This window comes from Anas platyrhynchos, chromosome 13 (assembly GCF_047663525.1).
Source record: "Anas platyrhynchos isolate ZD024472 breed Pekin duck chromosome 13, IASCAAS_PekinDuck_T2T, whole genome shotgun sequence".
NCBI lineage: Eukaryota > Metazoa > Chordata > Aves > Anseriformes > Anatidae > Anas > Anas platyrhynchos.
Genome location: NC_092599.1, coordinates 19,774,861 through 19,802,198, shown reverse-complemented (window position 1 = coordinate 19,802,198; position 27,338 = coordinate 19,774,861). Strand labels below are relative to the sequence as shown.

Here is a 27,338-nt window from a genome sequence, read left to right as displayed (position 1 = left end):
TTCCTGCATATGTAGCAACCTGGCAAGGATTTCTCAGTCTATAAACCAAATCAATCTGCTTGTGGAAACCCAACACCTTAGCCATAGAAATACTAATGTCAGGGGAAGAAAACACTACACAATCTATTATAACTTGTCACGCAGCAACTAGTGAATTCACGTTACCAATCTTAATGGCAGAATTAACAGAAAAATTAAATCATCTTCCTTTTCCCATGTTCTGAAGAATTAAAAAAAAAAAATCCAACAGGAAAAACTTATTTGGCTGTTCTATCACTGTTGAAAAAGGTATGGAGAAATACATAGGAGGACAGCTCCAATGAACATCTGATGAGTTTGTGCAGGACCACTTGTTTGCTTCAGTACTTGAGACTGGATTGCTGGTAACATGAATTATAAGCATATTAGGCTCTCGAGAACAACATTTTTGAGTATTGCTCATTAGCATGAATTCCTTGAACAGAGGCTAAATGTAAATGGCGTCTGTCAAGAGAACCATTCAGATGTTTGCTGGAACATCTTTCAAGGTAGATTTTCAACTCACTCATGCTGGAAGCCCTGTGTGCTTACTGGGCCTTTCTGAATCTCAGAGGTTCTGGCTCTAAGACGACAGCAATTGTATTAAGTATGCTGTGGGGAGCAGTGCTTTGTCTTCAGGGAAGCAGTGGCAAACTTCTGCCAAAGGAACAAACTGACAGCGAGTTATCCTGTATGCTCAGAAGACATACACATGGTCTTATCTGAGGTGACAGACACTGGATGTAGCAGAGTAGGAGGGGAGAGCCTTTCAAAGTCTCAGTGAGAGCGTGGTTTAAGATACCTACCTCAAGCTCCTAAAGGGGAGTAATTGTACCTGTAGATATCAGTGGAAACTCTAACAACAGTTTTGTAGGCAAGGCTGGATGCATCAAAAACAGCAGAGTATCAGCAATGTAGTATTCAATATCTATTTTCAAAACACAGCACAATAAACACATAACATTCAGGGGCAGAGATTTTGGAAAAGTTATCTACAAGAGTTATCAAAGACTTGATGCAAAGAGGAGGAAACCCCACTGTGAAAACTGTTGGTCTTGTAGATCCAAGAAAGGAATTCCTAGATAAAATACTTTTAAAATTCCAACACAAAATGAAAGGCAGAGACAAGGCAAGTATGAATAGCATACAACATTTTTGTTTAATAGAAATTGTTCTCCAAGTATTAATTTTAAATCATACATGAAGAGTAATGTGGATAATTTGCATAATACACGTATGTCTTGGTTAACTGAAAAGATGCAATGTTTCATGTGCTGTTGTTACTGTCTTCATATGAAGCAGCTGCTTCTCTTTTTGTTGAAGTCAGACAGAAAGAGCAGCTGAGTTTGAACCCAGCTGCATATCTGCAAAACGATCTGGATAGTCTTTTGGATCTTAAAGGTTGCTTATGCATAAGGAAGGTAATGTAGTTTAATTTTAAAATTTAATACCAAGGTCTTTAAAATGTTCCCAAGAAGGGGATGGTATTTTCAAAGGTGTTTTAGAGGACAGCAGCGATGATATTTTCTTATTCTAAAGCTAAAAATCTATTTGCTGCAAGCAAATCCTTTTTGCTTCCCCCCATCAGCTGTTAGTCACTATATAATTCTACCTTTGTTTACCTATCCTGCATCCTAAATACAGTTGTCGTATTCATAAAAATGTCACTTCATTTATAGGAGACACATTCTAACATAGCAAAATCTTGAACCAAGTTATTATAAAATCCATTATTAAATGCATTGGAAAGGAAATGTGGTATGTAGGAATTAAAATTGAATGCTAACATAAAGCTCATTCCTGAAACTTTCCTTACAAAAAAATCACAGAAGCTCAAGACCATTTGGAATGATTTTTAAATGAAATTTTCTACTGCTGAATTACTATAAATGTCTTTTAAAGCTTTTCTTTGCTTTAATATGGCTCACCATTGTTTGAAAAAAAAAAAAAAAAAAGAAAGAAAAACTGTTCTGTATGGTACTGCATATTTATCGATGATACTACTGCAGCTAAAGTATTCATCAGATGTATTTTAGACACTACATGCCACAAATTCAAGATGTGTATTTTACTTAGAGCTTTTACTGGCTTCTTGATTATGAATTGAATTCAAATAATTTCTTATGCTGTGTTGTTAAGAAAATAGCTTTTTATTTTTATTTCTCACCTGTAGAGTGGATGGATGGGAACAGCAGCCTTCCTGAGTATTGCAATTTTGCGTATACAGGTTATAGATTCCCATGGATTCTTCTAGTCAAACTGGCCTTTACATGTGAAAAGTCTGATAACCTTCTAAAATCACTCTGTTTTCAAGAGTTTTGAAAATAATGCAAATATTGGAATAACTTTGAATCATATCACAGTATTATCTTAATAAATAAACTGTTGTGTTTTTTTTTTAAACAGATTGAGAATCTCGATCCCCGAGGAATTCAGCTGTCTGCTTTATTTATGAGTGGTGTCGATATGGCACTTTTTGCAAACGATGCTTGTGGGCAGCCAATTCCGTGGGAGCACTGCTGTCCGTGGATGTATTTTGATGGAAAATTATTCCAGACCAAGCTCATCAAAGCAAGCCGGGAGAAAGTTCCGCTCATTGACCTCTGTGATGGTCAGGTGTGTAGTTTCAGAAGTGTGACAGAATATTGTACGCTAGATTTTCAGAAATGTTAGGTGTGTTTTATCAGTCATTTACTGTGCACATCATCTCTCTGCTTAAAAGGGATATACAAAGTGGATGGCTAATAGATACTTGTCAGCTCTATTTACTCTCTTAACTGTTGTTGAGCTAGCAAGTGTGTCACAAAGGACTGAGCTGCCATGGTTTTACATTGAAAGGAAGTTTCCAATTTATTTTAAAGGCTGTGAAGTCATTCTTACAGTCCTTAAGCTCAAAATGTCTTCAAATTTCTTACAGCCATCATAAAATACAACTGAATTAGGTTTTTGATATACCTTGTTCATTTGAAGTTATTATCTAACCGTAAAAACAGAACCTGATAAAATTAACGGTTTACTGAGTGACCAAAACTTTTTTTTCCCAACTGTTTGGGAGGTATGAAATCTTTTAACAAAACAGCTTACTTCCTACTTTTGACTCAAGGGAAGCTCCTTTTACATTATATGTTGATGGTGGCTGTGGTCACACTCAGGCTTGTTAGCCTCCAGACAAATTTTGTTTTGCAGTCCGGGTTTATAGTGATGATTCTGCTTAAAGTTTAAAGGGCTGCATGAAGTTTTCAGGAGCCTATAGACTGCAGTTTCGCAGTTAATTTCTGGAAACCCCCTTTCAACTTTTAAAGTGTATGTGTTTTCAACTTGTAAACTGTCTCAGTATTTAGAATCCCCTCTCTCTACTGATAAATAAGGATTTTCTTGTGAACACGTGGTATATCGTTGAGCTATTAGTAGGTGTGCAAGATAAGTTATTGTAATTTACTATATAGCCTTGTGGTACTCATATACTCTTCTGTTCTTTTGCTTTCTCTGAATTTGTTCTGTGAATATAGCATTGTACAATTGAAACCAGAATTCTAACATCTGTTTCTGACCTTCTCTTTATTCATAGGCTGAGCAGGCAGCCAAGGTTGAAAAGATGCGTCAGAGCATCCTAGAAGGATTAAATTTCTCCAGGCAGAACCATCCTCTCCCTTTCCCACCTCCACCTGCCATGCCTTTCTATCCAGCTTCTATGTATCCTCGACACTTCGGGCCAGTCCCACCACCTCAGGGCAGGGGGAGAGGCTTTGCTGGTAAGTGACAGGGCAGCAGCGCAAAACACATGGGCATGAAGCATTACCTTGTTTTTCACATTCCCCAAATTGAACTGATTTGCTTGTTCAATTTCATAGGAAAAATACATAAAAACAACTGTTGGGCACATATTGTCCTGTGCCAATCACTGCATTTTGTTGTTATTTTTATTAGCTGTAGCCTGGCATCATGGAACGTGTTGTATTGCTGCATATTTCCATAAGGATTTTTAGTAGCTGTGCCAGACCACAATGTTTTTACAGCTATTGTATGAAAAAGCAAAAAAAAAAAAATAAAAAAAAAATCCACACCAGATAATATGAAAACGCTCTTAAATGAACTGTACTTTGCTTCAAAATATTTGTGTTCATAAATACTAAGAGTACCTAAATGAATGGACGCAGTTTAACTCTCAGAGTTGAAGACAACCTTTCCTCCTCCCCACCCCTCTCTATTTTGCTACAGTCATTTGACCATTGGCACCCTCGAGTGTAAATACTGGAGAGCACTGGTTAAACCATTCCAGGCTGTTTCTAGAATGATTTCCCCAGGTGCAGAGGACCGTAGGTGTATCGATGCTGGCCATTCAGAGCAAGACGTTCTTGGGGTGCCACCACTGTAGCCACTGAAGCTCATTGCCAAAAAGTAGCTGCAAGCACCTGTGTGCTCGTTGTGCCATGGAGGCCGGTTTAGCTGTTCCAAACCCAAGCAGAAGGCCCGCACCCTGTGGATGAGGGAGCCTGTGCTCGCCGAGGCAGCAGGAGGGCTTTGGCCGGGGCTCCCCGAGGCACCGCGTAGACCTGGGCTGGGCCCAGGCACCTCTTACCCGGTGCACGGGAGCGCGGACCCCGCTGCTGGCACTGGGAGGAAGGAAAGAGGCAGCAGCGGCTCTGCTAGGGGCCTTCCCGGATGCCTGCCCCCCTCACAGCTTTTCCCCTGTCTTTCTTTACCCTGGGTCTAACAGGAGTCTATGGCTTCGGAGGCCCTTATGGGGAAACAGTAGCCACAGGTGCTTACCGGGCCTTCCGGGTGGCGGCAGCGGCAGGACACTCCGGAGCCTTCTCTGGCAATGACAGCAACAGGACTAGCAAGTTTCAGGGCGGTAATTATACCCCAAACCCTTTTCTTAGAGCTTCTGGCAACAGCTTCCTTCACTTTACGGTTTGGTCTGAGGCTTCCTACTGACTCCAGTTTCCCTCTCTCCCTAACCGTCTCGGCTCTCCCCCTCCGCAGCTGGCCCAGCTGCTGCGAGGCCGCGCTCTCCGCTCTGCTGCCCGGGCTGTCCCGGCCCCGCGCACCCCTCGGTGCCAGCCTCTTGCGCCTAGAAACCCTCCTTCGGGCACAGAATAGCTGCAAACGCAACGAGCCCTTCTGTCTCCTGCGCTTTCAAATGTGAGGGTGCAGTCTGTCGTGAGCTGAACTGTGCTGGAACCTATTAACAGCCACTTCCTAAAATGTGGGGACAATTGAGCTTTTCGTAAAACAACACAGTATGGAAGTTACTGACTTCTGTTACTGCTAACCCATTCCTTGCTGGCATCAGTGTCAGTGTGGTCGTAGGCGTGAGACTGACTTACACATTTGTGTGTCCATTGCTTTGCTCCTATACGAGGTGAGACAATGGAAATCTGCAAATTCCAATCCCTCGTTGTGGGTGGAATTTTGCCATAAGTGTAACTGTTCTTTCTGGCCTCTGAGCTTTTATTCTAAGAGCGAACATACCTCTAATGCTTCATTGTGTGAGTAACTTTGCCCCCGTAAATAACGTGCATTTGAAGCTGAAAGACTTGTACAGGGAAGTACAAACCTTTTTGAACTTAATGCACTAGGAACTAAATTACTGATTAACGTTTGATGACTAATCGTGGCTGTGTAAATGCTGTATTTTGTAACCCTTTCAGTGCTGATGGTCTTACCAGTAACATCTGACTCAGCTGCACTTACCTTCTTGAACTTTGTTTCGCCCTAGTGTTGATTTTTAAGTGCAAAACACACACATAAAGATGAGCAACGTGAATTAAAGTTACATTCAAATTTTGGACAGTAGCAATTTCAGCTGCTTTCTCTGGAGGTAGAAAAATAAACCTACCTTTTACACTGAGATCAGTTTAAACACTGTATTTTTATTAAGACTTAGGCAGAATTATCTATACTAATGCTAATAAGTTGTTTATGGGTCATCTTTATGTCTTACACTGATACTTGATGTTCACTAGAAAGTGCTTTTATGCCTTCAAAAACCACTTCATTAGGATTGCAGGAAAAAAATCTTCAAATAGCTTGTAAAATTTCACTTCAGTTTCTCAATGCTTGTTTAAATTGTGTTTTTAGTTACTGAAACTGAAGTATTCGAGATCATTTTTCTTTGCAAAATTCATACAAGTTTTTAAAGAAGATGGAGGGGAGGACTCTAAACTTACAGTTATTCTGAAAGACACAGAATGGAAAATAGTTTACCAGTATCCAAAGAGGAAACTGTACATGTAATCTGAACCAACAAGTTTTCCATTTATTAGTAACTTTAATGTTGCAAATGTGAAGATCAAGTTTTGGTTTTGCTTTTATGTGCAGGAGTCCAACCTATTCCTTCTCAGGGAGGGAAACTTGAAATTGCCGGCACTGTAGTCGGCCATTGGGCTGGAAGCAGACGTGGACGAGGGGGTAGAGGGCCATTTCCTCTGCAGGTCGTTTCTGTGGGAGGACCAGCGAGAGGGTAAGTGCACTCTTGTGGAATGTCCATGTCATTTAATGATCGGGGGGGGGGGGCGGTTGGGATGGAAAATGGGAAAGTTGGAGACATTCAAAGTTGCATGCAACACATTTTAGAATACCTTACACAAATGATACCCACTGAGTATTCAAGAAAAGCAATTACATTCATGTTAAGATGTTTTTAATCAGTTATTCACATGAGTATAAGCATTTTTATGTGCAAAAAGCATTAATACTCTGCATCTGAGAGATGAGCTGGATCGTTTTGCACAAGAAGATGACTCGGGGCTTTCCCTTACATGAAATCAATAAATACATTATACCTGAGCAAAACTGTCACAGCATTCAATTTTTTTTGTCATGGTAGAACATTTATTACCAAGTGTGATACATTTTTTAGTAACTTCATTATGTAATTCTTCTGTGAAGCCAAAAACAAGGACACTTCTAGGTTTAATAGTTCATTGCTATTGTCAAGATGAGAGATGTGCTTAAAATAACGCTAATTTCTTCAGCTCTTTCATGCTGCTTCACTACAGCAGAAATTACATGTGCACAACATTTCTGAAAAACAAATAATTTGTGCAGGAATATGTAGCGTTTTACTGTTTTACGATTGTTTTTTCCATGGGTTTATTATTCACATCACAGAGCTATCATCTTTATTAAGATTACATCTGTTACAGTAAACTGTCCCAAAGTTATGTGATGAATGTATTACGTTTCTCGTCAACTGTACTAAAGGAATGGAGTAAATTAGTTATATTTATGCTGTCTTGAGCCAGGAAGCGTCTCAAAGAATAAGTCTCAAACTGCATAGAATAATAAAAAATTCTATACTAAAAGAATGAGTCTTGAATTCCTCTCTATCCATTAATGAAGTCAAATGTGCAATATAAAGCATGGTGCTAAAGTCAGTATGAGCTGTGTGAATGCCTGTCTTGGACTGAGTGAGGAGATGGTTGGACCTGAAGCCCCAGGACAAGGGAGAGAGGTGAGAGTGGAGGGGTAAGAACAACAGAAACAAAGATGAAAAGTTCAGCAGCAGCAGACAGCATTGGTGTAAGAACAGAGCTGACACCTTAAGGGGTACAAATTTAGTTAGGAACGCTTTATTTCCCAAGGATAGGATGCAGTTGCCAGAACATACGCCTCTAGTGCTGTTTTAGACACTTCAGACACTCTCCTAAGGTAACGGGCTGTGCAGGTTAGCAGGACCTATAGGACACCTGTGCTGTTCTAGAGCAGCAGACCGCAGCTCAAGGATGTGCTGAGGCACAAGACTTTTTTGCATATTTTAATCCTATTCCTCAGTTTTAGTGGACAAAATAACATTTCAGTGAGGCTAATATGTGGTTATAAATTCTCCGGTCCATGGATGGACTACTACAGAGCTTTTTCCTTCAGTTAAGTACACTGTCTGCACTACTGCTTGCGAAAAATGTCCAGGTAACTTATATTGCCGTAATCAAGATTGCTGTCAGACTGAGGCACCCTGAGTGGTTATCTGGAGACACCTTCAGGCTCAGATCTGTCTTACATTTATACATACCACTGACTTCATAAAATAACAGTTCCTCCATTTTCTGAAGAAGCAAATACATGAACTTATGGAAAATAGCAGCAGCCAGAAACTAAGGCTTGAAAGTCCCAAGTTAATTTCCCTCCTTTGCTGGGTAGCAGTCACAATACTAAAAGGATGTTACTGCCCCTTTATGCTCCATAAAGTACCTTTATGGCAGAGAAATGCTGTTAACCCAATAGTAGCTTTTGAGTTAGGACTTAAAATACCTGATGTTTTCCTTCTGTCAGAGGCACTACCTTTGGCCAGTTAGGTTTGGATGCAAGTTGTCACCTCAGAAAGACAAGGAAGCTGCCAGAGCTAGTTAGGATTTAATATAAACAGGAAGATCTGATACTAAATTCTTCACATTTGGAATTATTAGTATTAGTCAAAGAGGAAAAGCTATCACAGGCAGGTTGGCTCTTTGTTGTTTTAGTTTGCATGAAAATTAAACGTAGTAGGAAAACGCTAATGCTATTGTTCAATCTAAAGCCAAGTATTATACCAGGTATTATAAAGATTGGGGTCCTTGTCTGTAGATGCCATTTCTTACTAATGAACACTTGACTAGGAAAGTACACATTTCATTGACTGCAATTCATCATCTAGCTGTACACAATTATTTTCCATTTTTTATCTGTTTCAGCAGAGGGGATTGTGTCAAGCTTGTTTATGGCATTGTCTTATGTCTGTGCAACAATGAACTTGAATGTTGTTCTTATATAAGATTATACCAGCTGCTTTTTACTAGCTTTGATCCATTATTATATCTAGCGTGATAATCATCTGAGTTGGAAAAAAACATTATTCAGTTTCCTGAAGGGTATACTTTCACCACTTAAAAAAACCAAACAAACAAACAAACAAAAAAGAACAAAAAAAAAACAACAGGTAAGTCGTCTTAAAATCTTTGGAAAGAATGCAGTAAGAGTCATTAAACATAAAACACAATTCTTTCCTCCTTATCCCCTGCTTTGACTTTGAAAATCCAGTATTTAATTTCTTGTACTGAATGTGGGAATTCGCAATGTGTGAGGAAAGACTCGCATGGCGCAGACGGGTGTTTCTCTGCTCTGTCAGTTCAGCCTAACTAGGTTGCTACAGCATAGCAGCAGCAGGAAATCAGAGCACTGAGCAAAATCTTCATTCCTCTTTTAAGCTGTTATTTGTACAGCTCATAGGGACCTTACTGTCATACGGGAATCGTTACATGATGAAACAGTAGGTACATGGATATTAAGCATGTGGGAACATTGGGTACACAGAAGTATCCAGCAGCATCTGGCTGCCCTGTGCTAGCTTCAGAGGAGTCGGTGTTCATGTTGTGACCTCCTGGTGTTGGGCAGGGGATTTGGAGGAAAAGTAGAGCAATCACCTGTCTCCAGTAGAGATAACAAAGAGAAGTTTTAGGCAAGAAATAGTTCTTGACACAATGATGAAGGAAGTTGCATTTCTGCAATTGATTGCATTAAAAGTTTTAGCTGAGTGAAAGTTTGTTTTGTCCTAATCTTTACTGAATCAAATCAAAAAGCCACCACCTGATGAATCCTGGTTGGAAGATTCCCATTTAAAAGCATCCAAAGTTGATATATTGCTACATGGCAGATTGGGCTGAAGCTTCCATTATTTTCTCAGGTTCTAGAAGAAATCAGATAAAACAAAGAAAGGCAAAATAAAAAATTGCTTCCGTTTTGATGGGAGAATTCAAAATTATCTATGTCTAGTGTATTTATGTATGGGGAGTGTTAGGAAATGGGAGAAATGGTCTTTTAAGTGGTTTACGTTGTTTGCACATTTTTAAGGTGAATTTGAGCTCTGTTTTTAAAGGACTGTAAAGATAACTTGACATTTTGAAAATGTTTTTGCAAAGTTTGAAAGTACTTAGTTATTGTTTATCATAAAGTGAAATATAGAAATAGTGATTTTACTGCTAGCAAAATGAAGTTTTTTAGATTTCATATACTTGTAAGTAGTAGAACACTAATTCTTAATAAGGCAGTCGTGTATGAAATGTAAATGGTAGTCGCTAGACGGTAAAGCTAGAAAAAAACATCCTGCAAGCAAGATTGAAATTTAATGTACTTTGAGATGAAGTTGATGTGCATTTTTTCTTCTTTTTCCTCAAAACTTACAGGCGTCCTAGAGGAGTTATTTCCACTCCAGTGATAAGAACTTTTGGAAGAGGCGGAAGGTACTATGGGAGAGGCTATAAAAGCCAGGGAGCAATTCAGGTAATAAAGCCATGTGCCTGACCCTCTAGTTCATAAGCTAGTTTGGTATGGACTTCCAGGCCAGCTAATACTGACAAGCACAACTTGAAAATATAAGTGTTCCTTACAGTGATCTTACCTATGTGTTGAACCTGTAAGCTGCACATAAAGACAACAGGCTAGTTTTGCATCTCAATCACAGGCAAACTTTGGTTATAAAGACAGAAGTGGAAAATGTATTTTGATAGGAAGGTTGTGCCTACACAGTTCTAACCAGTCGTGGGAGTAGAAGAGAATTTAGAAAAATGGGAGAAATACAAAGCTGAAACAAATTAGCAGTTTCTGTTCCCACCCCCAGTCTTTCCCAGGTTTTTTTTTCTTTTTTCCTGGAGCCACAGTCTGATCTCATGAAGAAAAAATAGTAGCAGTAGAAGATTTTTTGCTGCTGCATGGCTCCAAATCAAAGAACTTATATTAAACTTCTAGGAAACAACAGACCAGTCTTCACCCCCTGAGCACACAGTTTCATTTTTGATGACAGTATACAAAGTCTGTGGATCATAATTTTTGTATTTTCCACGGATCCTTTAAATATAGCTGAAGCAAACTTATGTTTCATATTAAATGTGAATTGCTTCAGAGTTGTGTTTTCCTCCCTTTTTTCATTGTTCTTACTGCTATGCAGTTTTCAATGTTGAAAATCCCCAGGGTAATGGATGAGTGGGTAGTAAATAGGCGGAAAACTTTCACAATAAATATATCATATGGTTCTTTGATTTGTCATGTAGACATTAGAACGTAAGAGTAGTGAAACATTTGCAGGTATCAGACAGGATGAGAAGGGATGTTCTCCAATGGGCAATGAAGCAACTATTAAAGTAAAACTTGCTGTTTTACATGTAAAAATGGAAATACTTCTCTTGTTAAATTTCTATTGACACAGATTGTGTTGTGATGTACTTATGTATTTAAAGCTTTAGCTCTCATACTTTAAATAGAAGAGAAACCACTGTTAATTATATAGTATCTCATTTCCAAGTACTTAATCCCATAAAATAAAGCAAGCCTGGGAGAAGGAGTTCCCAAATATGCTGGGCTTCCTGCAGGTTTACATATGTAAATGTAGTTCAGAAATGACTTGCAGGTAAGATGGCAGACAGTCTTACCAGACTGTCAGCAAGTCTGTGCAGTCACATTTTTATTAATAATGTATAATTTGGATGATAAATACTTGTAATGGCAAGTAGTTTGGTCTAAAACTGTGCCTGTGATATGGAGAGGAAAGATAAATAGGGACATTTTCTGCAAACTGGACCTGAGCTCATCAAATTTTACTATCATCAGTCACTCTACTGTAGTATATGTTCCTTTTACAAGAAGAAAAAAGATAAACGGTGGATTAGCTTGTGGTAGGGAGAATTTGGGAAGCTTAATACATAACAAGTAGATTTTGATACCCAGTTAAGATTAACTGGAGACAGTGTGCTTCCCTGTCCTACAAACTTGGGCAGTTAAAGAAAGAATGCTGATGTAGGGCCAGATGCAGACATGCACATTTGCAACAAGTAAAATCCTCCTTGGATAATCCAGGGGCTTTATTGATAGATTATGAGGTGCCATGGATAAAGATTGGAGAAATCTGATGGAAAGAAGCAGTTTGTATTTATTGACCATGAGACATGCTTATTTCTTCACAAGATAAGATCTTTCATTCTTGATTTGGAAAAACAAAAAAGCATGTATTTAAAATATAATGCTCACTAAAGCCTGAAAAAACTACATTTACACATATGATAAATACTCATTGTTTTCATATGCCAATTATATTCCTATGCAATGTTATTCCAGAATATTTTGTGATTTCTCCAGAAAACAAGGCTTATGATACTGATAGTAGAGAACAACAGTTCTTAAGTTTTTCACCTGCAAAATCTGTCAGTCATTCATGAGAGTACTAACCCTGCTGGCTTTAGTATGACAGAATTATTACACTATGAAACTGTGCTATTGTTGAAGCGGTATGAGATATCCACATCTTAGTCATTTCTTAGTTTTTGACTTTGTTAATGGAGTGACAGATAAGTACAGTACATTGCTTCTTAGCAACACAACCTACTTACTTTGTTTTGTTGTTTAAAGCCTGTTACGTTTCTGGAATGCTAAGACTCATTGTTACAGGTGCTTAAAAACTAAATATACATTCTAATGCTGCATAAGTATGTTTTTTATTGCTATACTCAGTTGTGTAAGATTCTGCTATATGCTTTTCATATGAAATCACGTGCCTAATCTCAGAAGCGACTAGTACAGAAAATATTGCATGGTACTTCTGCACTTTTTAAAAGTTCTGCAAAAATAAGTTTTGGTTTGTATTTGAATACCGTGTAATCATATCATTAAATTATAATGTATATGAACCAAGAAGCAGAGTTAAGCTGTATATTGTTTCTCAGTTTTGGTATTTCTATACTTTTGTGTAGCTTTTACATTATGAAATAACTGAGGCTTCAAAGTATAAAGTGCATTTTACCACAGGAACATCAAAAGGCACAGCTAGAAGGCACTCAGATCTGAAACTTCTTTCACGTCTGTGCTCTGATGTTAATCTTGTATGCCACTTCGTTGTTCAGCAGTACATAATATTCAGTGTTTACTTGTGATATTTCTGCACATTGCATGCTGCCTATTAATAGTGTCATTGTAACAGCTTGTAAATACATAGCAGTGGTTCTTCAGTAATTTTCTTCTTTTCTTAAAAAATAGGGCAAACCTCCTTATGCTGCTTCAGCAGAAGAAGTAGCCAAAGAACTTAAGTCAAAATCAGAGGAATCTAAATCCTCAATTGTGTCTTCAGATGGATCCCTGGCTGAAAATGGAGTTGTGAATGAGGAAAAACCAGCTTCCCAGATGAATGGGAATACAGGAGACATCAGGGCTTCCAATCAGTCTGAAAGTGCCTTGAGTAATGACTCTAAAATGTGCAATACAAATTCTCACTTAAATGCACTAAATGCAGACAGTGTTTGCCATAAAGATGATACTCTTGAGGCCACTGTCTTAAAAAAAGAAGAGTAAACTTATTTTTTATAGAGGGTGAAGGATGTTGGGAAGGGTCAGGATTAGGAATATCTGGAAAGAAAGAGAGCCTACAGTTACGTACATTTTTTCCTTTCCGTAAGAGAAAAATGAGGACTTTGGAAATTCGGATCCCTCTTTGATGTCAGAGATTTAAACAACACATTTTTAGTTTTAACCAGTTGTAGTCAAAATGCTACAATAAAACAAAAAAGAAAGAGAATGAAGAGCATTTGACTCCCGCACTTAAAATGAAGTATACATAAAGTTTAAACTGGTTATGACAAAAGCTTGTAGTTTTGTTTTTTGAAATATAAAGAAAACAAATTTTGGCAGTCTTTAAGTATATATAGCTTAAAATATAATTTTTAGTACTTGGCACCATATGTATGCCATTATATTTGATTTTGCATTACTGTGTCACAATAAAGCTTTCTTTAAGGCTTTGATTTCATGATTATGGGGGGAAAAAGGCACAACCACAGTTTTTTCTTTCTTAAATTTCATCACCGTTGATGTGGTTCTTTTGTGTTAAAATGTGCAAACTATCGAAACTAAAAATTATAGAGTAATATTGCAGTTCTGCTGATTTTAAATATACATCATACATACTTTACAAGCAAGTTAAATGGAGATAAACTTGAAATCATAGAAGATGCAAATGACCTTTCAAAATAAACACAATGTGTTCTGAAACTTTTTGTGACTAATACCATGCATCCGTGATCAATGAACTATGTGGTTTTGAATCAGACGTAGACCATTAGTACTACTATTTGAGCTAAACTTCTGCATGGTTCATAATTTTTAAAGTGTGTAGTTAATATTATGCATGTTATTGTCCTCTTTCTTCCATTCTTACAAGTACTGTGCCCATTTGCAAAACAAAAAGCTAATAATCAGTAATAGTCCTATAAAAGATGTTAACTATGTTTAGTCATTGACTGATCTTGCTCTAACCTTAAAATTTTGTGATTATTGACCTCTGTTGCATTTATTCTAAAACTTAAAAAAAAAAAATTATCTAGCCGTTTTGAATATCAACGTTACCCTGGTGTACTCATTGCTGTATGCATTATTGTTCTCTGTTGCTGTTTTATGCCTTCATATTAGCAAATATGAAATTCTGTGAAAAACAAAAAAAAAAAAGCTTTGATCTTCAAAAAAAAAAAAAGTACCCCCCTTCTGTAGCAGGAAACAAATGGCTTGTTCTTGAGAACTTTCCCATCAAGAATTTAGTATAAGCAAATATACCTGTATCATTTTGATGTTTTTGTTAGTGTTTCCAAACTTAATGTACTTCAAAATCAGAATCATTTCTTTATATTCGTTTTCATATAATTCTCCTGATGCTCTTCATCACACATTAGTGATCAGAAATGAGGTGTAATTCCCCATTCCCTGCCCGCAAGAGCTAAGTAGGTATCTTAATGTAAGTTGAAGGGAGTTCTGCCCCAACTCATGGATTGTGCAAGAATGAACTACTGTTGGGTTTGATTGGTTGTAGATGGATTGTGGTGTGGTGTATTTGAAGGCTATTGAATGCAACTTACAGTGCTTAATAAAAATCTTTATTCTTTTAGTATAAAATACTGTATGCCTTTTTTGTCAAATATTTTTAATTACGTGTTGTAAATAAAAGTTTTCCTATGCCCAAATAAAGTGATTGAGTTAGCAGACTACATACACTATGTCCTCCTGAAAGAGAAAGAAAACAAAGCAAAACTTTCATATGCCGCCATTGCTGGGAAATAGCACACTTCATCAGAATAATGCTGTGTCCTTTTTATTTTATACAGCTGCCCACTCTTAAATGCACGATAGCTAATGAGATGCAAATATTTGACAGAAATAACAAGGGCAGTTGTTTAAAAAGAAAAAGGCCATCCCCAGGTGCTTGCAGTGGTGCATCAGTATTATGTTTGATGTACAAGATTATCAGCACTGCTCGTATCCCGGCTCCTTGTAGCTGAAAGCAAATTATTCTGTTACGCGAGCATTTTCTCTACATAATGGATCGTTCTGACATAACAGGAGTAGTTATACATTTATACCTAGGTTGATATCAGAATAGCTTTTCTGTCTAGGCACGCCCTTATTGTCTGCTGTCTCTATCTAAATGTTCATCTGTTTACTCTAGTGCCTGACACACATTGTTAAAAACAGTCTTGCCCTGAGCGTTTTTGATCTCATGTTGTGTCTACATGAGCAGTATTAACAGCTCTGTGCTCTTACTATAGATGCAGTTTATAGCAGCGCAGCTGTGTTTTGTGCAAATTGCAGCAATCATTCTTCCTCTCTCCCTTCAGAAGTGAAGTGAGCTGGAGAGGAGCAGTTTTCCTGGTGTAACAGCAGCTAAGCTGGGGATTCTGTTGCTGAACTCTTGGGACTGTGTCCCTTCCTGCCCAGCACCCATGCAGTATTATTCCTGCACCGTGTGGTGTGTGTTCCATCTCTTGCTCTGGTGAAGTTACAAGGCACCAGTTGCCCCCTCTTGCAACAACACAGAGGATGCATTACACTGCTAAGGCATAAACCAGTCACTGCCATGCAATAATCGATGTCAACAAAAATAAATCTTGTCTGATGTTGCCTACATTAGAGATGCCACCTGTGTGCTATGTGCTGGAAGTACAGTGACTTCACCACTCAGTGTAACTATACGTGCAAAATTTGTCATGTGTAGCTGGAGTGCAACTAGCTATCCACACAAGCATGAAGTTAGGATGTGAAAGTACAGCAGATGAACTAGATCATTGCCCCAAATACAAAGCAATGCATTGACTTTTTCCAGAAATTACGGTGAAAGAGTTTGGCTTGCATTACGTTTATGCCTGTTACCCAGGGCTCTTCCTTCCTTTGGGGCCCATTTTAGTGCCTGGCACTGCCCCCGGGAGGCCAGAGCCTGTCTTCTCGGGCAAAAACTACGTGGGGCTGGCAGAGGCAGATGCAGAGGTGAGAGGAGGACAAGCTCTCGGCCCCTAGTAGATGCTCATGGAAGTCTCTGGGGGAGTCTGCAGGTGCTGTTTGAGCAGGAATATGCAAATCTAATCCAGAACCAACACTTTTTTTTTTTTTTTTCCTTGCTGTCTGCAGTGTGGATGTACAGTTTGGCACCTGAGAATTGGGGTGATGCAGCAGTGGCAGCTCTGGGGCTGAGCACGGGCTGCACACTCGCAGGTTGGGGGGAGCTGAACAATGTGTGAATCCACTCAGTGGGGGTACATGCGTGGGTGTCTGTCCTCACCCTTGGACCAGAGGCTGTGGGCACAGGAAGCGGGTTGTAATCCCTCTGCTACTCATGCAGTAGTCTCGAGTAGCTTCCTGCAGGAATTACAGTGCATTTAAAATTGATCCTTTTCTAAATATTTACATCTCACGCTTCCTGACAGGTGTCTTTCATACATGGGTTTATACATCTGCACCTACATTATGTTGATATTCACTGTCACATGAACTTTTTTGATGTGTTAATTGAATTAGTGAACACTTTTTAATAATCTATTGCCATGTGTAGACAGGTTGCATGTATCTCCTGAAACAACACTGGACTTGGGGCTCGCAGCAGCTCTGCCCTGAGCATGGAGACACTGAGGCAGCTGCCCTGTGTTTCGCTGGTGTTCCTCTCTTCTCTCTGCAGTCCTCTCTGCTGCCAGTCATACGGGGACCATTCAGCACTGGGGCTGCAGCACACCTGCTGGGCAGTGGCAAAGGGTGGCCACACCAAACGCAGGCTTCTGCACTGCCATAAGGTTTACTGTTAATGACCCAGACAAATGTCTTGGGCACTGACTGTGAAGGCAGAAGTCAGCTCCTTGCTATGCAGCAAGTCTTTGCACCCTGTGGATGCAGCATCTGGAACAGGTGCCCAAGACTGGAGAGTTCATTATTATTTATATAGGCCAACATGGTGTACGAGAAGTGAGCCTTTTCATTTCTCAAGTGAACACTGATAGGAACAACGATGATGGCTGCTCCCAACTTACGTGCAGCCAGGACATCACTACCCATCCCCAAGGCGAGAGCCACACGGGGGTATCAGCCACTGGGGTCCTGCAGCAGGGTGCTGGGGACTGTGCTGAGCCGACCAGACGTGGCTCTGAGGCCAGGTATGGAGCCCATCTCACAGCTCCCATTGCCCAAGCACAAGGAGGGGGCTGGGCCATAGGTGCAGGGAGAGCCCAGCGTTGGGTTACAGAAGGGCAGTCAGAGAGATGTGAGCTGAAGTGACCTGGTGGAGCACTGATGGGCGAGCAGCGTGCTGGGGAAGAGCCAGAACCAGCTCATTTCTTCTGCTCGTGGCCATGCTGCGGCAGGAGGTGGCTGTGTCATGGCTGAGGTGCTGCGAGCAGGCCTTGGACAGCGGCCACCAGGCAGACTCAGGGCCTTCTGGTGGGAACAGCCAGCCGGTGGGGTGTTGAGAAGGGCCAGCGCAACCCTCACAGCCATTTCAGTGGTATTTTGCACCAATAGTTGTGACTACTACAAGTAGAATAATAGCCCCTGCCCTCCTGCATGTGCAGCAAGTTTTGCTCCGCTCCCTCCAGGCTCTCCGCAGGCCCTGGAGGCCTCGTTGTGACCCATTTTTGCCTCCTTACAGGAGGTGAGCTGTGGAGCTAAAGCTGGATCGGATCAATGCAGCAGTACACAGCCAAGTGCAGAAAGTGCAACAGCCCGAAGGGAAGTCAGGCAGGGGGGAAGGAGAGCTTTTGTAGCACAGCCTTGCCTTGTGCCGTAGGACGTCCCTTTCTCTCAGCCCACCTGCAGCCTAGAGACGAGGCAAAAGGAAGGGCAATGTAATAAGCAATTAAGCAGACCTCATTATCACCATGGCAGGCCTGTGAGAGGAGAAGCATGGGCTGGGTGCCCCCAGGTGAGCCTGGTCTGCAATCACCAGGCATGGATGGCCTCCTTCCTTCAGGGACCAGGCTGTGTGCTGAGGTTGGTGGGGGTGAGCATTTAATATGCAAGTGAGAGATGTCAGTGCCAGGAGGGATTTGGTTGCTCTGGCAGGAGAAGGTGCAGTTTTGAATGTTTTGTGGGGTTGTAATGAATTGGTGGTTTGGTGTTTAAGCCTAGGTGTGCTTTGTGGTGAAGGGTGGACCTGGTTCCTGGCTGTAGTCACATCTGTCCTCACGTAGCTACGCAGATGAATTTGACAATATAAACAAAAAACATGAGGGAATGAGTTTGACAATATAAAGAAAAAAAAAAAAAAAAACAGGTGAGGGAACCCTGAAAATATAAAGTAAAAGTTGGGGTAGGTGCTACAGAGTAGCAGGAGTGCTGCAGATTCCTGTTGCCTCTCAGCTTGTTTCATAGTGGTGCAGTTACAGCACTTGTGACAAAGTGTAGTGCCCTGTGGTGTGCCTCCTGGCCAGGATACATCCACCTTTCCGGATGAAACAGCCTCAAGTGACCCTTGTAAGCACAAGTAAGAAATTCCAAAATGAAATGCAGAAGCATCAAGTCTTCATTGCAACTTCCCCCTTGGACTCTGATATCGTAATGGATGGAGGCAGAAGGCAGCTCTCAGCACAGCAGCATGCTTTGGGTGAAAATAACAAAATAGGAGTACGACTGCCAAGTTATGAAATCTTGTTTACAAATGGTTTAAATGTTTATAAAAACATTTTGCATGAAGCTCCTCAGTGGCCACGTTACTTGAGTAACCCTGGCCAAAATCACTTTTACAAAGCACTTCTGGAAGCCGCAGCCTGGCCCTGCAGCCTTTGTGTGCTGGGCAGAGCTGCAGCTGGGTGAAGGAGGTTGCTGCTGGCCCTGAGGAGTTTCTGCTGCCCCTGAGGGTGACCTGGGGGTGAGGTGGGGCATTATCCCTCCAGAATGTGGCTTTTCCCAGAAGAGCAGAAGAGTTGGCAACCAAGTACTGATTTCTAGAGATTGCAGCTGAACCTTTTCTGATGGTTTTTCTGCTTGGTGCGCCTCAGACCTCAGTTCTTGCTGGTGACTCCTGCAGTCCTCTGGTGACAGTGACAAGCAGTCTGTCCATGCAGCCCATTGCTCCAAGAACCAACCGTAAGAGCAAAAAAGGATTAAAAATAATAAAAATAAATAAATAAAAACATATTTTTCCCTTTCTTCTTGTGTTTTCATTCTTATTTGCATCAGTGGCTGTGGACTCTGCTCTGACTTTAGCTTTGTGTCTGCACTGATGTATTTGGGCTGCTTTTCCTGGGGGCTCGTGGATGCTGTGGGTGCTTTGATGTACCAAGCACTGGGTGAAGCAAGGCCTTTTCAGGGAGGGAGCGGGACAGATTGCTGCTGCTTTCATCCAGCAGATGAGTCGTGAGGGAAGCCTCCTGGCTTGTGCTGTAGGTGGCAACTCTGGCTCCTCTTCAGCAGCTCCTGCTGCCTGTGGGAATGCTGCTGCCCTGCTCGTGGTGTGCCAGCTGAATCACACTTGTAGCTGAGATTATGACGATTTGCCAGGGGAGGTATTGTAAATCCAGACTGGCAGATACAGCTGCTCCGTCCTGCCTGTATAAATTGGCTGTTTCCTTAGAGAGTAGAAACCCAATTTAACCAGGACATATGAAAGAGGCAATGACTGCAGGGCGCATGGAAGAGGGGAGGGATGTGCAGGAGTACCAAGCCTCAGGCTTTTGTTTGTGAGTGCAAACGAGTGCCTGAGCTCCCGCTGCTTCGCTCGCCCGCGGTGCCTGCAGAGGGCTGCCGAGCACAACCGTGCTGGGCCGTGCCTGCCTCCCGCACCGCAGCCTCCGCCACAACGCTTCCTGAGCACTAGGGGCCTTCCAGGGTGTGTGGAACTTGGACATTGGGCAAAGTGTGACCACAGCCCAACGAACGTGCTGGGAGATGTGTTGCCCAGCTCACAGGCTGTGGCCCAGGAGCAGCTGTGTCGAAGTGGAGTGGACGTGCGGTCCTCGCAGTGAGGCTCTGCAAGCTGCAGGCCCCTCGGCTGCGAGGTGTGCGGAGGTTTGGCTTCTCCTCTGGCTCACGCCAGCACAGCTTCCCGCTTGTCCAGGCGAGGAGCTGGGTCGCTGCTTGGGTTTGCTGTCCTGTCTGTGGGGAGCCAGGCTGCTTCTCAGGCCGTGTGTGAGGGGTTACACAGCAAAGGCTGGAGCAGGAGGGTGGGCGGTGAAGCCCCTGCACTGGGGCCTCCCAGTCCAACCCCTTCACCAGCCGCCTGTCTCACTTACACAAGTGTTTCTGATGAGTTAAAGCAGGTCGATATAACACTACATGACTGGGTGCTTTGCATGTTGGAGGATGTGGCCTGTAGGAATTGGCAAAGTCCACAACCAGTGATGGAGAGGTGGTAGGTCGACCTGGGAGGCTGCTCTGAGACTCAGCCCTCACTTACTGTCCTCCCCTTGCTCTTGCCACAGCCCAAGCAGGGATGGTGTGCTTCTTTGATGTTTATTTTAATTTTTCGTATTTAAGCTATCCTCCTGAAAATTAAGTTTGATGAAGTATTGCACATGTAATGTCTGTGGTGAGAGAAAAGGCATAGCTAGTGTGATGCTTCTTGCCACCTGGGCTCTAAACGTGAGGACTATGTTTAATGGAAGTATTTATATTGCTGAATTAAATGTTTGCTTCTGTCACTGAGCTCAGTAAAATGTGACAGCCATTCCACTACTTTACGCCCTGCTGTAAAACACAGACAATAAACACCTCAAAAATATTTCTGTACCCAATGTTCATTAAATTGAAGGAGGCTTTGGCTAATAAATGTATATACTTCAACAAGCACATCTGCCAGCACACCTGAAAGGCTGCAGGACGTGGTCAGGGTGATGCTGCAAGGCAGATGGTTGCTCTTCGATCCCACTGCCCTCTCTGGGGCTCCCCATGCTGCAGCAGTGGCACAGGAATACCAGGAAGAGTGGGGGGTGGGAGGGAGGGCTACTGGTGATTTTCTGAATTATTAGAATCTTTTCCTCCAAACAATGCATTTGAAATCTTAAAACCTTGTACAAAAAAAAGCTGGTAAGTTTTTATTGACATCTGAGATGATGGTCAAAGTTCAGGTTTTATGAATCCTGCAGATTCTGGTAAGCCATGCTGAAGACACAGTTTTACTGTCAGTACAATGCTGATGCCCAATGACGTAGCTTCCTTGTGTCAAGGTTCGGTGTAACATGAGCTTGTGTGCTGAAATAGGAGGCAAAGGAAAAGTGAGTCGAAAGGTACATGTATGGACTGATAATGCAATTTGCGTTAACTGTTATGAATACGAAATAAATTCTTTAGCTAGATCTTTAAGCTAATTTGCTACATGAAAGGCCCTTTTAACCTAGTCTCCTATTACAATTTCAATGATTTTTAAATTACAGATGCTGTTTACATTCTTGACTGCCTTGCTTCAAACGGCATATCTCATTATTCCCCCTGGTTTGGAATTTGGGTTTACTTGGGTGTTTTATTACAGCATTTGAACTGCTGCCTCTGTGTATTTACTGTAAAGTTCCCCGCAGGACAGCCCTGGTGCTTTGTGTGCTGCATGACCGCTTGTGCCCATGCTAGACCTGCAGGTTGGTTCCCACTGTTATCTCACTTGGCCTCCACTTCTGCCCATGGCAGGGCTGAACAATCACGGGAGACAGTGTGTGTAAGTTCTCTGTTCAGATTCTTAACTCAGCTGTATGTTTTCAGAAGACAGCATAGTGTTTCTTGAGATCTAACCAATTAATGTAATAAGGAGATCTGGTATCAGATGAGGAAAACTGGAAGGGACGTACGCTGTCACCAACAAGCTCCTCTCTTGCTGAAACTCAGTGATCCCTGTTGTTTCAAGGTTGGTTTCATAGATATCTTCTTTGTAAACATTTACTTAATGAGCAGATATGGTCGAAGGGGAAAAAAGTTAATGTGGTTTACTTCTTTACATTAGCAGTGAAATAACTCCAGGGACAATGTGTCGAAAGCTACAGAGAGGGACCTTGTATGTACCACTGTAGAGGAAATCTATAGGAAGTACAAAATGATAATGAGGAAAAACTGGAAAGCTCAAAAAATGGTAATGGTAATAAAGAACTTCCCTCTGTGCTGGTGATCAAGTCAGAGCCTTTTCTGTGTGCCTTACCAGGCCAGGGACCTGAGAGCTGAGTATTGTGAGTGTTTACTGGTTGTAATCAAAGAGCAGATGGAGGCTCCTCAGAAGTGCCCAGGTAATTCAGAATGTCACAGCTGTGAGCCTTGTGCTCCGGGATCACCTGAATACTCCAGAAAAATCTCATCCCCTTCCAGAAGCTCAAAGATGGCAGCAGATCTCTGTGCGTGGTAGCCCCCCGGCTCCTAGCGCTGTGTGAGCTCGGCTTACAGCTAGGCTGCTGTGAGCATCCTGTCCGCAGAGTCCGCTGTCACCATGCGGGTGTTTTCCAGGCAGCTGTTTGGGCTTATGCTGCTGGGTGGTTGTTGCTGTTGTTGTTTTCCTACCATTTAAAAAATATTTATTAAAAACTTGCTTCAGAACTTAGAACATGTTAACTCGGTGATCAAATTATGTTAGGTTAAGGCATCTCAGCATTGCTCCACAACTCGCTCCTCCCTGCATGAGACCAGCCAAGCACCCTCCTTGCACAGCTCCTGGGTCTACAGAAAAACTCAGAACAACGGGACAACCTCACCAATTAGTTTCTTTATATGCTAATCCCTGCAAAATGAATTATACGTCTGAGTTGCCAGAACAGAGCATCCAACTCTCCCCTAACTTGTTTCCATGCAGTTTTGGCAGTGTCAGCTCCAGCAGCCTCCGGCATGCCGTCAGACAACCACACCAACTTCACACAAATACTTGTGCTGGTGGCGCCGCTCTGCTGCTGGAGCAGAGAGCAGCAAGGGACAGTGGAGCAGCCTCACGCTGCTCAGACCGTGTCTGTGGAGCAGCGTCTGGCTACACCCTCGTGCAGCCCAGCCACCCTTTGTTGTGGCCACCGAAATCCCCGCAGTTTTAGGATGGTTTCTTTTCCCCAGTGGCTGCAGTGGAGATGTGCTGATGCTAGAATCTCAGGCGGTACTTTGGAAATAGGACTGCTTTCATGGAGATGCTTGTGGAACTTGAAGAAAGGCAACGAGGACGTGATTTTTCACAGAACATATGGGTTTGGTAGCTCATAAAGCAGGAACAAGGCACTCCAGGTTGCAGTTGCATGCCTTTCTAGTGTGCGGAGGCAAGAAAACAATTTTTGCTTGACTGTCCCATAATACTAAAGGTTATCAAAATCAACAGAAGTTCTACCTAAACCTTTCCTGCAAAGCTGAGAGGTTCTGATAGATGTGGTTGGCATGTTCAGGTGGTGAAGAGGGGATCCTATAAAAGCCCGCGTAGCTCTTGTGATGGTTTTCTGGGCCTTGTCTCCTCATCCCGTGTAACTCCCTAGACTCGCTCTTCTTTTCTGGTTGAAACCCCAAGCAATTAAAATCATGATAAATCAATTCAAAGTTAAAAGGGGTCTGATTTTTAGAGGACAAGATCCTTATACCACTCGGCATAATGAGGAAAATAGGCCCCTTTGTGTGCCTCAAAATGTCGTTCAAAACAACTGAGTCATGATGTAAAATGTAGGCCTATAAACTTAGCCCTGCGTTACCACACCTTGAGCTATGCTAGAAATTTGGTTTCACTTGTAAACATTCATGGTAGACCCAGGAATGTAATTTCTGACACTAGTTCAATGTAGCTCTGCATGAACACTGACTGAAAGTCATTGCTGTGGCATGTAAATTTGATGGGCAAGGCAAGTAATTTTGACGGTGTCTCTTCAATTGGCCTAGACAGGTTCTGCCTGTGCCGACAATGGCCTTATCTCTGCAAGGGAAAAAAAAAAAAAAAAAAAGAGCTCAAGTTATTTGGGCCCTTGAATTCTCCTTGTCTACTACAGGTGATTTCTGATGATTTTTGCAGACTGCTGAAAAAACAGAAAGGTGTCCATTTTTTATTTTATTTTTTATCTATTAAGAAATAGATATATCCCCCCGTCCCTCAAATGAGATGGATTCAAGACACCAAATCAATTGTAACTGGCAATCACAGGTCAGGTGGGACTCTGGGACTCTTTGTGACTATTTTATGAAGTTTTCGCACATCTATGAGAAGTGTGCCAGTGGCTATCAAACACACTCAGCGTACATCCCAGCAAAACATTGCAAAGTGTGACTATTTTAACCACCCCATCAGCTGTTTGGAGCCTAGGTGTTGGGGGAAATTGAGGTCCTGCATTCTCAGTCTGGGTTCAGATTTTGCCTTTGCCCCCCCTGTTTACTGCTCTGTCCATGAGGCAGCCGGTGTCTGTGGGCAGTTGTAGTCTGGGGCTACACAGGGGTGTCCAAGGGGCACCCCACAGCACGGAGCCCATACCTGCCGGCTTTGGGTCGGTGCTTTGCAGGCACAGGGTGTTTATTTTCACCTCTGCTGTAGCAGCCCTGCTTGCTCCGTGGCTCGTGGTGACCGGACCAGCACACGCAGAGGCAGGTACCGTCACACGCACTGCAATAACTCCAAACAACTAACAGGCCATTTATATTTTTTTTTTTTATTTTTTTAATATAAATCAACACACGTGCAGCTTGTGCCCAGAGGCCCCTAACCACCCCCAGGGCACTACCCAGCGGGGTGTCCTGTCAGCCGAGGGGGCAGCACGGCGGCTGCGAACCGCTTGGAAGCGCGGATGCTCCGCACCTGGCCGCGGAGCGAGAGCTGCCCATGGGTGGGGGCCTCCGAGCCCGGCTGCAGGACGGGGGGCACCGGGGGGTGCTGGGGGGCACCGGGGGGGGGGTCTCTCCCTCCTGCCCCCGTCCCTGGGCACCCCCCGCCGTTCCCGGGCCACTTTACAAAGTCCCTCCCGGGGCACCGCACCGGGGAGAGCCCCAGGCACAAGGCGACCCCCCTCGGGCCCCGGGAGCCCCCCGAACTCACCCGGCGCGGAGCGGAGCGGAGCGGAGCTGCCGCCTGGCCTCGCCTCGCCTCGCCTCGCCTCGCCTCCCCCGCCGCCGCCCGCCCCAGCCCCAGCAGAGGAAATATTGCAATGTTGCAAGCTGACGTAAGGACATTACAAGGAAAGGGCTACATTTCGGAGTGTTTATGAAAAGCCTCGGTACTGTACTGTCACCAGGGGGCATGCAATATAATGCATTTCGCCAAACATTTTGAATAATAATCATTTAACAACAACAACAACAAAAAAGCCCCAGTCCGGTCGGTCGGCGCTCGCGGAGCCGGAGGAACCATGCAGCCAAACTTTGCGAAGCCCTTTATTATTTTTCTGACATTGCTCGCTCGCCCTTGAGGAGCCGTAATTGCATTATCTGATTTTTCCCCCCCCCCTCTTCTTTTCTTCCCCCTTCCCCCCCCCCCCCCTCCCCGCTCCGTCTCTCGACATTGCAAATTTGCTGGCATTTTGGAAGGAGAAGCAGCAAAAGCTACCTAGCGGCAGGAGCCGCAGCGAGCCCCGCTCGCTTGTCTGGGAGTCCAGCGTTGTTTTGAAGGGAGCTAACATGGCGACGGTGCCCGTCTATTGCATCTGTAGGCTGCCCTACGACGTAACCCGCTTCATGATTGAATGCGATGCCTGCAAGGACTGGTTTCACGGCAGGTAACACAAAGAGATCGGGCCTTTTCCCCCCTTTCGCCGCGATCCCCCCCTCTCGCTCGGTGCCTTTCGCCTCCTTTTCTCTCTCCAGGGCAGAGCGAGGGAGACGGTGCCGTTGGAGCCGCTGCCGTGTGCAGTTTTCCAACAGGCCTTTTTGGAGAGGAGGAGGAGGAGCCACTCTGCCCCCGTCTCTCTCTCTCCCTCTGTTGTATTTTTTTTTTGTTTTGTTTTGTAAATTTCGCTCAATTCTCCTCACAAAGCCCCCCCCCCCCCCCCCCCCTTTCTCCCCGGGGCTCCGGTGTCACTGGGGTGGGGGGGCTATTGTGCTTTCCCCGGGGCGGGCAGCCGCCGAGCGGGGGCCGCGCTCGCCCCGCCGCGGGGGCCGCTGCTGCGGGGCCCGGAGCTCAGCGGGGCCCCGCGGCTCCCCCCGGCCGCCCGCAGGAGCGGCTCGGCGGCGGCGGCGCGTCCCGGGGCTCGGCCGCCCTGACAGCGGGCTCGGCCGCACGGAGCCCAGGGCCCCCGCGCGGGGGGTTTCTCTCTTTTTATTTATTTATTTATTTATTTATTTATTTATTAAATGTATTTTATTTTTTCTCTCGCTCCTCACCACCCCGCGGCACCCACCGGGTGTTTCTGACAGGGCTGCTGCCATCGCCGCGCCGGCCTCTCGCCTTAACCCTTGGCGGGGCGAGCCGGGCGGCGGCGGGGCAGGGCGAGGGCTGAGGGAAGGGAGGTGTGTGTGTGTGTGTGTGTGTGTGTGTGTGTGTGTGTGTGCGCGTATATGTGTGTGTATCATGTGTATAAATGTCTGTGTGTGTGTGTCTGTGTGCGCGTATATCTGTGTGTGTGTGTGTGTGTGTGCACGGGGGGGACGCGGCGCCGCCGTCGCCGAGGGCCGGGCTCCACACGCGCCCTGGCGGAGGGGAAGCGCGGCCACGCTGGCTCCGCCGCGCCGAGGGGGGAAGCCCCTCCGCAACCGGGGAGCGACGGCCCCGAGGCGGGGCGCGGCCGGGCGGGGAAGACCCCGGCGGCAGAGAGCCCGCCCCTCGGCCGGGCAGGGCCGGGCAGGGCGCCCCCGCCTCGGCGGGGACGAGCAGGGTCCCCCCGGTCCTCCCCCCACCCTCCCCCAGTCGTCCCTCCCCCGGTCCCTCCGCCGCCGTGTGGCGCCGAGCCCCGGCGGCCCCCGGACAATGGGCGCCCGCCTGTGACCGGCCCCGGCCGCCCCACCGGCCGCCGCCGAGGGCTGCAGCCCCTCCGAGGGGGCTCGTTTGGGGCGGACAAAGGCGGGCTGGGGCTCTCGCCCCGGCTCTCCCCTGAAGCATTGTCATGGAAAGCAGGCGCAGGCGGGCTTTTGTGCGGGAGACAATGGCAGAGCGAGCGCGCGCGAGTTAACGCCGCGAAACTGAACTTCGGGAGCGTTTCGCTTTTTTC

At 44.1% G+C, this 27,338-nt stretch overlaps 2 protein-coding genes and 1 long non-coding RNA gene across 5 annotated transcripts in view; 2 read left to right on the top strand and 1 right to left on the bottom strand.

The window, feature by feature from the left end:
• FAM120A (family with sequence similarity 120 member A) overlaps positions 1-14,922 on the top strand; it is a 53,832-nt gene extending 38,910 nt beyond the window's left edge. For 2 of the 3 annotated variants that reach the window (XM_027467903.3, XM_027467902.3), the window contains exons 13-18: positions 2,425-2,634; positions 3,587-3,770; positions 4,736-4,873; positions 6,343-6,484; positions 10,182-10,278; positions 13,021-14,922. In XM_027467903.3, coding sequence (XP_027323704.1) covers positions 2,425-2,634; positions 3,587-3,770; positions 4,736-4,873; positions 6,343-6,484; positions 10,182-10,278; positions 13,021-13,332 — 1,083 coding nt within the window. In that variant the 3' untranslated portion in view covers positions 13,333-14,922. The remainder of the gene's footprint in view (positions 1-2,424; positions 2,635-3,586; positions 3,771-4,735; positions 4,874-6,342; positions 6,485-10,181; positions 10,279-13,020) is intronic. The other variant, XM_027467904.3, reaches the window with a different exon arrangement.
• Positions 14,923-21,296: 6,374 nt separating this feature from the next.
• On the bottom strand, positions 21,297-25,364 carry LOC119718208 (uncharacterized). Its single transcript, XR_005269032.2, has 3 exons — positions 25,235-25,364; positions 21,731-24,127; positions 21,297-21,471 (listed from the first exon to the last, which is right to left on the bottom strand). It is a non-coding gene; the product is annotated as an uncharacterized lncRNA (long non-coding RNA).
• The window catches only part of PHF2 (PHD finger protein 2), a 96,167-nt gene continuing 94,179 nt past the window's right edge, over positions 25,351-27,338 (top strand). The window contains exon 1 of the mRNA XM_013096610.5: positions 25,351-25,910. Coding sequence (XP_012952064.3) covers positions 25,813-25,910 — 98 coding nt within the window. The 5' untranslated portion in view covers positions 25,351-25,812. The remainder of the gene's footprint in view (positions 25,911-27,338) is intronic.